General features: G+C 41.6%; 1 protein-coding gene and 1 non-coding gene across 2 annotated transcripts; both read left to right on the top strand.

The window, feature by feature from the left end:
- Positions 1-293: 293 nt before the first annotated feature.
- LOC121585962 (polyadenylate-binding protein 1A) lies at positions 294-6041 on the top strand. The gene is made up of 11 exons (XM_041902328.2): positions 294-1088; positions 1448-1641; positions 1807-1922; positions 2387-2526; positions 2746-2846; positions 2960-3193; positions 3498-3861; positions 4009-4122; positions 4658-4876; positions 5663-5886; positions 5985-6041. Exons 1-10 carry the CDS (start codon positions 896-898, stop codon positions 5878-5880), a joined length of 1893 nt encoding a protein of 630 aa, XP_041758262.1. The 5' UTR covers positions 294-895; the 3' UTR covers positions 5881-5886; positions 5985-6041.
- Positions 5446-5524, top strand: LOC121586989. The gene has a single exon (XR_006004001.1). It is a non-coding gene; the product is annotated as a small nucleolar RNA SNORD72 (small nucleolar RNA).
- Positions 6042-10468: the final 4427 nt, after the last annotated feature.

Below are 10468 nucleotides of genomic sequence, written 5' to 3'. Positions count from 1 at the left end.
TGCAGTTTTTTCCCGTTACTTCCCCCTGTTATAGATAGGTAAAAAACCCTGCATGAGCTGTACAACCTCAAATACCAATGGCTGTGTTACATTTGCTGATACCAGAAATTTGAGAGCAGCAATAGCGGTAAAATAATGAATTTTTCAAGGAATAGTTTTTTGGTAGAATTGAAGAAAGAAAAAAACTATAGTGTATTGATCATAGAGGTATTGATTTATAAGATCTCGTGTAGATAGGATGAGATGACGCGAGAGGAGCAGCGAGATGTGTGTTTAGGGGGGTTCCACACCACATGACCGCGCACTCATTCCCTTCTGCGTAGCGACGCTAGAGTGTGTTCCGGAGCTAGCCTCGGCACACATTTTATTATCAAAAAACAAAAAACTAAAAAAATAAACACAGGGGAAGAATATTTTTGTAAGAAAAAAAACTCGGTGAAGCAGGACTAACAAGTAACCCGTCGAAAATAGGACGAGAATTCGAAGAAGGCCATTTTGCTCCCTTGATAACATTATCGTTGAAGGCGTGGGTGATTTCATATTGATAGCTAGCTAACTGCTGCGGGAAAAAATTGACTTTTTAGATATAGCTAGCAGTTTATCGGAATTGTCGATATCGCATCTGTTGTTATTGTAACGTTAACTAGTCGTAGTTTAAGAATATTGTAACTACTAGCAACTTTAGTCCGAAATTATTTTCCCAGAAGGTAACGTTAGCCGGCCCGCATTGCTTTTTAGGCCTGATTGCGAGGTAACGTTAAACATTTTTTAGCAAATAACGAATCTTCGGCGTCACCAGAGACCATTTTGCAGACGTTAACCTGACAACGTAACGTTTTTTCCCCAACGTATTTTTATTTTTTTAAACGTCGTCTGACAATACGCGCCAGCAGACATGAATCCGAGCGCGCCCAGTTACCCGATGGCCTCACTCTACGTCGGCGACCTGCACCAGGATATCACCGAGGCCATGCTGTACGAGAAGTTCAGCCCCGCCGGGCCTATCCTCTCCATTCGAGTCTGCAGGGACATGATCACTCGTCGATCCCTCGGATATGCCTACGTTAACTTCCAACAGCCAGCCGATGGTAAGAATTGATGATTTAAAGAAATAATAATCGTATTTTATGTTTTTTACGGATGTACCAATGAAAATATAACATGACGTGGCTCGCACGTTCACGTTGCACCAAAAATGGCAACCCGTGGGATGAATAACATTAGGTCTAGTATAGTATGACGCGCATCCAGTTGGACTTGGTTTCAGTTCAGCAAACTATGTAGGCCAACTAGTCTTTGAGTGTCCTAATTTTCTGTAGCGTTAGGTTCAATGATTAATTGGAGTATCAGCAGCATCACTGCTACAATACGGTATTCTTCCCCCACATACAATGGAGCAGTTTCCTTCAACAGCATTCTAATGGTATGGCTCCCGATATGTTCCTAGCTGAGCGTGCCCTGGACACCATGAACTTCGACGTCATCAAGGGGAGACCTCTGCGCATCATGTGGTCTCAGCGCGACCCTTCCCTGAGGAAGAGTGGGGTGGGCAACATCTTCATCAAGAACTTGGACAAGTCCATTGACAACAAGGCCCTCTATGACACCTTCTCAGCCTTCGGCAACATCCTCTCCTGCAAGGTAGGCTGAGAGAGGTTCTGGCTGTGTGGCTGCCATATGCTATGTTGTTCAGCATGCCAAAACAATGCAGTAGTGTTGGTTGAAGTCTGTGTTGAATTGAGTCTGTTTGATATGCATGATGTTTTAAAAACCATTGCCTGTGCTCTTTGATGTCCTTTCTCCAAGGTGGTTTGTGATGAGAATGGCTCAAAGGGCTATGGCTTTGTGCACTTTGAGACCCAGGAGGCTGCTGAAAGAGCCATTGAGAAAATGAACGGCATGTTGCTCAATGACAGAAAAGTGTAAGTGTGATCAGTCCACCTTTATGAACTTGGACATAGTAAATAATAGATGGGTCCAACGTTAGTGCAGCAATAACTCAAACGTACAGAAATGTAACAGAGTTGTAAATGGGAACTGGTTTTCATTTAACTCCTGGTTCAAGAATGGTTAAATAATAGCAGAATTTGTTTTTGTGTGAGTTCTAACTTTAATCTTACTAACTCAGGTTTTTCTCAAGTCAACTAATATAGAACGGTTGCTCTGTATCCTTGTGCTTCTCTACTCACTGCCTTGTCAAAATCAATACTCTTCCCTGGGGTTTAGTCTAAATGGTGGTTAATGTAGACCTACAGTTATGTAGATGTAACAAACATGACCAAGCTCATGTTTCTCCCCCAGCCACTCTGTTTTTCCCCTCTCTACAGATCGGTCACCTTTCTACACACTATTCAACTAACAATATTATTTTGTTAACATACAACAGGTTCGTCGGACGCTTCAAATCCCGCAAAGAGCGCGAGGCTGAGCTTGGAGCCAGAGCCAGAGAGTTCACCAATGTGTACATCAAGAACTTTGGAGAAGATATGGATGATGAGAAGCTGAGGGAGCTGTTTGGGAAATATGGTAAGTGTCTACCACGTGTTGTGTGTTACCCCCAGGGATGTATTCACTAGGACGCTACCAGGATGAAGCGGGGAGGGGCCTACCTCATTATGTCCAATAAGAAATGTTTTGTCAAATGTAATTAATGAGTCCAGCCCAGATGTGTTGATTGTTCCTCTTGTAGTAAATGTTGGTTCCATAGAATTAGAATTTGATGCCGTTTTGTGTTGGACTCTATTGTTCCAGGACCGGCCCTGAGCATCAGGGTGATGACGGACGACAGCGGGAAGTCCAGAGGGTTCGGCTTCGTCAGCTTTGAGAGGCATGAGGATGCTCAGAGGGTGAGTTGGGCCATACGTTTCCTTATCATCACTGTCTGGATGTTCAAAAGGGCTGAGTGTCCTGGAGAACAGGGTTTTTGACCTCAACCTGGATCCGTATATTCTCTCCTCAGGCTGTAGATGAGATGAATGGGAAGGATTTTAACGGCCGCCAGGTGTACGTGGGCCGCGCCCAGAAGAAAGGAGAGCGCCAGACGGAGTTGAAACGCAAGTTTGAACAGATGAAACAGGACCGCATGACCCGCTACCAGGGGGTCAACCTGTACGTCAAGAATCTGGACGATGGCCTTGACGATGAGCGTCTAAGGAAGGAGTTCTCTCCCTTCGGTACCATCACCAGTGCCAAGGTAACCTTCCTGAGTCAACATCACCCTCTGATTGAACATTACCTGGAGATGTCAGGAGAAACTTGGGGATTACAAATGTAGAATTGCATTGTTAACTTACAACTGTATTAGCACAGTGTGAAAATAAGCTCCACTATATCAGTTGTCTGGGAAGAGAGAGAACTGTGTCTACAGTAATGTGGTGTTAAGCTTATTGCCTGCTCTGCATAGCAGAGTGTCTACAGTAATGTGGTGTCTACACCCGCTGTCATTCAGGTTCAGATACCACTTTAAAAACCACTGTATCTAATGTACCTCTCTATAGGTGATGATGGAGGGTGGCCGCAGCAAGGGCTTCGGCTTCGTGTGCTTCTCCTCCCCCGAGGAGGCCACCAAGGCTGTGACGGAGATGAACGGGCGCATCGTGGCCACCAAGCCGCTGTACGTGGCGCTGGCTCAGAGGAAAGAGGAGCGCCAGGCTCACCTCACCAACCAGTACATGCAGAGGATGGCCACCGTCCGGCCCGTACCCAACCCAGTCCTCAACCCCTACCAGCCTGCCCCTCCCTCTGGGTACTTCATGGCTGCCATCCCCCAGACTCAGAACCGTGCTGCTTACTACTCCACCAACCAGCTGGCTCAGCTGAGACCAGGCCCACGCTGGGCCACCCAGGGTGTCAGACCACAGCGTAACTATCTACATAGTTGACATTTAGAATTTAACTGCTAGTTTGGTGTGTCCAAATCACTATTTAGTCAACAGTTCCACTGGAGACTAGAACCTAATTCTCCATCCAGGAAGTTGTTAGATTTTTAATGATCCCTTCTACTTCCAGACTTCCAGAACATGCCCAACGCCATGCGTCCGTCCGCCCCCAGACCCCAGACCTTTGGCGCCATGAGGCCCTCGTCATCTCAGGTGCCACGCATGATGGCCGGCCAGAGAATGGGTGAGTTTAGCTGGTGACCCAGCCCTGCACATAGCTTGGAGATTTTCACAACCACCTCTCATCTTACTACCATTTACCTGATTATACTGTCTGTTAAAGGATTTTTAAGCCTTGAGACAATTCAGACATGGATTTTGTATGTGCCGTTCACAGGGTGAATGGGCAAGACAAAATATTTAAGTGCCTTTGAACAGGGTATGGTAGTAGGTGTCAGGCGCACCGGTTTGTGTCAAGAACTGCTACGCTGCTGGGTTTTTCCACGCTCAATAGTTTCCCATGTGTATCAAGAATGGTCCACCACCCAAAGGACATCCAGCCAACTTGACACAACTGTGGGAAGCATTGGAGTCAACATCCCTGTGGAACGCTCGACACCTTGTAGAGTCCATGACCCGACAAATTGAGGCTGTTCTGAGGTCAAAAGGGGGTGCAACTCTGTATTAGGGTGGTGTTCCTACTGTTTTGTACACTCAGTATGTCTTGAATATATGAATCTCTCTTGGATGTTGAGCGACTTCCTCCTCTCTCTCCTCAGCCACCCAGGCCCTGGGCCAGCGTCCTGCCGGTGCGGCGGCTGCAGCCCCAGTGAGGATGCCCCAGTACAAGTATGCAGCAGGTGTGAGGAACCCCCAGCAGCACATGGCCAGCCAGCCCCAGGTAATGCAGCAGCCTGCTGTCCACGTCCAGGGTCAGGAGCCTCTGACTGCCTCCATGCTGGCCGCTGCTCCTCCCCAGGAACAGAAGCAGATGTTGGGTGAGTCTAAAGTTCCTCTCTTCTCTTTTACTGGCCTTCCGATCTCCAGCTCCTTCAGTTAAAGGTGCTACACATTGAATTTATTAGAATTTGTGCGTTGTAATTTCAGAAAATGACCATAATATATCTGCAGTAATAATGGAATGATAGTTTTTCACTATGTTACTTACCCGGCAGTGTTGTGATTGGCTGTGATATTCGCCAATTGATTTCTCCCGCCATTTCCTGGTTGCTAAAATTCTAATAGTTAGCCTAATTTCAATTTATGTGCCAAAACAAGCATTCATTGTGTAGAGAGTCATTCTACCGCTGTGAAATATATTTTCCATAACCAAACATATTGTATTTTCTGTTTGAAGCTGGTGCACAAAACCATAAGTAAAAGACTCAAAAATTAAACGTTTATAACGGGAAGCATAGAAATAGCGCACACAGAACAGATCTACTGCTTCTTAGACTTGCTTTCAATGAGAATGACAGATCGATAACTCACATTTCTATATTAATTTTGACGGTTCGCCCAAAAAGTTGCATATTGCAGCTTTAAAATACGATCAACATTTAGGTGCTCTTTGTCAATGATGTTTTCAGTAGAAATGTCTGAACATATGAATTTCAGTGATTCTTATTTTTTGACTGAGACAAGACCCCCAACCTATTACATGCGTGAACACTGGATGAGGAATATCTGTTGGCCTATCTCCTGGCCCTAAATGGCTGGTGATCCTCTTTCTGTGTCTGGGTCTTTTCCTGATGGTGGATTCTCTTCCCCCACTCCCTCTGCAGGTGAGCGTCTGTTCCCCCTCATCCAGAACATGCACCCCAGCCTGGCTGGAAAGATCACTGGTATGCTGTTGGAGATAGACAACTCTGAGCTGCTCCACATGCTGGAGTCTCCCGAGTCTCTCCGATCCAAGGTGGATGAGGCTGTTGCTGTGCTGCAGGCCCACCAGGCCAAGGAGTCCGCCCAGAAGCCCACCAACCCTGCTGGAGTCCCCAGCTAAGAACTGGTAAGAACCGCTTAGAATGTAAATGTTGTATTATTTAAGCTGTTAAAATGTTACATCAATGTTAGTATGCTACTAATGTTCATGTGTTTTTGTTTCAGAGACGGAAATCCTTAACTTGCTTCACCGAAGAAAATTTTAGAAAAAATTTAAACATGGAAAAAAACGGAAAACTCTGAAAACATCGCAAAATGATAAAGTATTTCTTTACAAAAATGAATACACGATCTGCCAGGTCTAGAGAAGATGAAGCTAGTCCTTGTTATTAAAAGTACAAAAGTTGACAAAAAAAATTGCAAAGCTATCAAATAATTGAAAACGTTTGACAAATGTGACCATAACATTCCATTGTTCTATTTCCTCTTCCTGTCAGTACTCAGAATATCAGCTGTTCAGAGATAATAGATAGCTGACTACTTTGAAAAGTCATTTGGATTGAAAACTGCTTAATAAAGATATCAAACACTTAAAATGGCTGCCTTTTCCTTGAGATAGTGCATGAACATTAATCAAACCTCTTTGTAGATTGGTAGATAGCATTTACATTATAGTAAATCTACTGATAGGCAGAAGTATTAAGATTATGAGCAAGAGTGTTTTCCCACTTTAGTGCACTGTAGTAGTTAATTGAAACACTGAGTTGTACTTTGTGAAAATGGGTATTGCAGAGCACTAGCATGGAGTGGCAGGAGCTGAAGTCATCCACTAGGTGGCACTAGTTTACTGAAATAATGGCGCTGAATGTGGTGTACATCTCCAGTTTAGAGAGATCCCATCTCAGTTCACCAGTCGCTTTACAACCTCCCAAATATGGTCTCACGCTCTCCTCTTTAAACTAATGAGTGTATTCTTCAGAGATGACCAGCGATGACTAGTCAGCCAGTAATCTTACATCTGTGACCCTCACTCCAGTGCTTGTGTAGTAGACCAAGCCATGTGTTTAGTGATTAGAGGCATTCATAAAAGCTAGGACCGCCTTGCATAATTGACTACCAAGCCCCAGTGTAGCAGTGCGTTTTATTTTTTTTGACTACGATACGTGTAATTTCATTCTAAAGGGTGGCAGTAATTATGCCAATAAAGTTGGTGTTCGTAGGATGTGTAGTATTACCAAACCAAACAGGAGATTGAGAGTCACAACTGGCAGATACTGAACAGAGTTGGTTAGTTTCCAGAACTCCCAGTGAGCATCCAGAAAAAGCTGCTTTTTTTCTGGCTTTTCCTCAACCAGTCCAGACTGTCCAACTAAAGTCTGTCCTTGACCTCTCTTGGTTCTGTAATGGTTTATATTCTATCGTAGTGTCCTCTGTCTGTTTGCAGATTATTCAGCCAGTGCTACGCAGTATACCAGTCATACAGAATGGCTCTGTTCTCTAATATTAGCTAGTATACCAGTCATACAGAATGGCTCTATTCTCTAATATTAGCTAGTATACCAGTCATACAGAATGGCTCTATTCTCTAATATTAGCTAGTATACCAGTCATACAGAATGGCTCTGTTCTCTAATATTAGCTAGTATACCAGTCATACAGAATGGCTCTATTCTCTAATATTAGCTAGTATACCAGTCATACAGAATGGCTCTATTCTCTAATATTAGCTAGTATACCAGTCATACAGAATGGCTCTATTCTCTAATATTAGCTAGTATACCAGTCATACAGAATAGCTCTATTCTCTAGTATTAGCTAGTATACGAGTCATACAGAATGGCTCTGTTCTCTAATATTAGCTAGTATCCCAGTCATACAGAATGGCTCTATTCTCTAATATTAGCTAGTATACGAGTCATACAGAATGGCTCTATTCTCTAATATTAGCTAGTATACCAGTCATACAGAATGGCTCTATTCTCTAGTATTTGCTAGTATACCAGTCATACAGAATGGCTCTGTTCTCTAATATTAGCTAGTATACGAGTTATACAGAATGGCTCTATTCTCTAGTATTAGCTAGTATACCAGTCATACAGAATGGCTTTGTTCTCTAGTATTTGCTAGTATACCAGTCATACAGAATGGTCCTATTCTCTAATATTAGTTAGTATACCAGTCATACAGAATGGCTCTGTTCTCTAATATTAGCTAGTATACCAGTCATACAGAATGGCTCTATTCTTTAGTATTTGCTAGTATACCAGTCATACAGAATGGCTCTGTTCTCTAATATTAGCTAGTATCCCAGTCATACAGAATGGCTCTATTCTCTAATATTAGCTAGTATACGAGTCATACAGAATGGCTCTATTCTCTAATATTAGCTAGTATACCAGTCATACAGAATGGCTCTATTCTTTAGTATTTGCTAGTATACCAGTCATACAGAATGGCTCTGTTCTCTAATATTAGCTAGTATACGAGTTATACAGAATGGCTCTATTCTCTACTATTAGCTAGTATACCAGTCATACAGAATGGCTCTATTAGCTAGTATACCAGTCATACAGAATGGCTTTATTCTCTAGTATTTGCTAGTATACCAGTCATACAGAATGGTTCTATTCTCTAATATTAGCTAGTATACCAGTCATACAGAATGGCTCTATACTCTAGTATTTCTAGTATACCAGTCATACAGAATGGTTCTATTCTCTAATATTAGCTAGTATACCAGTCATACAGAATGGCTCTATACTCTAGTATTTCTAGTATACCAGTCATACAGAATGGTTATATTCTCTAGTATTAGCTAGTATACCAGTCATACAGAATGGCTCTGTTCTCTAATATTAGCTAGTATACGAGTCATACAGAATGGCTCTATTCTCTAGTATTAGCTAGTATACGTGTCATACAGAATAGCTCTATTCTCTAGTATTTGCTAGTATACGAGTCATACAGAATGTCTCTGTTCTCTAATATTAGCTAGTATACCAGTCATACAGAATGTCTCTATTCTCTAGTATTTGCTAGTATACCAGTCATACAGAATGGCTCTATTCTCTAATATTAGCTAGTATACCAGTCATACAGAATGGTTATATTCTCTAGTATTAGCTAGTATACCAGTCATACAGAATGGCTCTGTTCTCTAATATTAGCTAGTATACCAGTCATACAGAATAGCTCTATTCTCTAGTATTTGCTAGTATACCAGTCATACAGAATGTCTCTGTTCTCTAATATTAGCTAGTATACCAGTCATACAGAATGTCTCTATTCTCTAGTATTTGCTAGTATACGAGTCATACAGAATGGCTCTATTCTCTAGTATTTGCTAGTATACCAGTCATACAGAATGTCTCTATTCTCTAGTATTTGCTAGTATACGAGTCATACAGAATGGCTCTGTTCTCTAATATTAGCTAGTATACCAGTCATACAGAATGTCTCTATTCTCTAGTATTTGCTAGTATACCAGTCATACAGAATGTCTCTGTTCTCTAATATTAGCTAGTATACCAGTCATACAGAATGTCTCTATTCTCTAGTATTTGCTAGTATACCAGTCATACAGAATGTCTCTATTCTCTAGTATTTGCTAGTATACCAGTCATACAGAATAGCTCTATTCTCTAATATTAGCTAGTATACCAGTCATACAGAATGGCTCTATTCTCTAGTATTAGCTAGTATACCAGTCATACAGAATGGCTTTATTCTCTAGTATTTGCTAGTATACCAGTCATACAGAATGGTTCTATTCTCTAATATTAGCTAGTATACCAGTCATACAGAATGGCTCTATACTCTAGTATTTCTAGTATACCAGTCATACAGAATGGTTCTATTCTCTAATATTAGCTAGTATACCAGTCATACAGAATGGCTCTATACTCTAGTATTTCTAGTATACCAGTCATACAGAATGGTTATATTCTCTAGTATTAGCTAGTATACCAGTCATACAGAATGGCTCTGTTCTCTAATATTAGCTAGTATACGAGTCATACAGAATGGCTCTATTCTCTAGTATTAGCTAGTATACGTGTCATACAGAATAGCTCTATTCTCTAGTATTTGCTAGTATACGAGTCATACAGAATGTCTCTGTTCTCTAATATTAGCTAGTATACCAGTCATACAGAATGTCTCTATTCTCTAGTATTTGCTAGTATACCAGTCATACAGAATGGCTCTATTCTCTAATATTAGCTAGTATACCAGTCATACAGAATGGTTATATTCTCTAGTATTAGCTAGTATACCAGTCATACAGAATGGCTCTGTTCTCTAATATTAGCTAGTATACCAGTCATACAGAATAGCTCTATTCTCTAGTATTTGCTAGTATACCAGTCATACAGAATGTCTCTGTTCTCTAATATTAGCTAGTATACCAGTCATACAGAATGTCTCTATTCTCTAGTATTTGCTAGTATACGAGTCATACAGAATGGCTCTATTCTCTAATATTAGCTAGTATACCAGTCATACAGAATGTCTCTATTCTCTAGTATTAGCTAGTATACCAGTCATACAGAATGGCTCTATTCTCTAGTATTAGCTAGTATACCAGTCATACAGAATGGCTCTATTCTCTAGTATTAGCTAGTATACCAGTCATACAGAATGGCTCTATTCTCTAGTATTAGCTAGTATACCAGTCATACAGAATGGCTCTATTCTCTAGTATTTGCTAG

The sequence above is a fragment of the Coregonus clupeaformis genome, chromosome 17, assembly GCF_020615455.1.
Source record: "Coregonus clupeaformis isolate EN_2021a chromosome 17, ASM2061545v1, whole genome shotgun sequence".
NCBI classification, from domain to species: Eukaryota; Metazoa; Chordata; class Actinopteri; order Salmoniformes; family Salmonidae; genus Coregonus; species Coregonus clupeaformis.
Note: the sequence above shows the minus strand (reverse complement) of the source record. Positions and strands in the feature narration are given on the sequence as shown.

Excerpts from the sequence above, each read along its gene's own strand:
- LOC121585962 (XM_041902328.2), top strand. The coding sequence starts at position 896 with ATGAATCCGAGCGCGCCCAGTTACCCGATGGCCTCACTCTACGTCGGC. Across the intron at positions 2,847-2,959 it reads GGCATGAGGATGCTCAGAGG|GCTGTAGATGAGATGAATGG; the intron begins GTGAGTTGGGCC and ends TTCTCTCCTCAG. Across the intron at positions 4,877-5,662 it reads GGAACAGAAGCAGATGTTGG|GTGAGCGTCTGTTCCCCCTC; the intron begins GTGAGTCTAAAG and ends CTCCCTCTGCAG.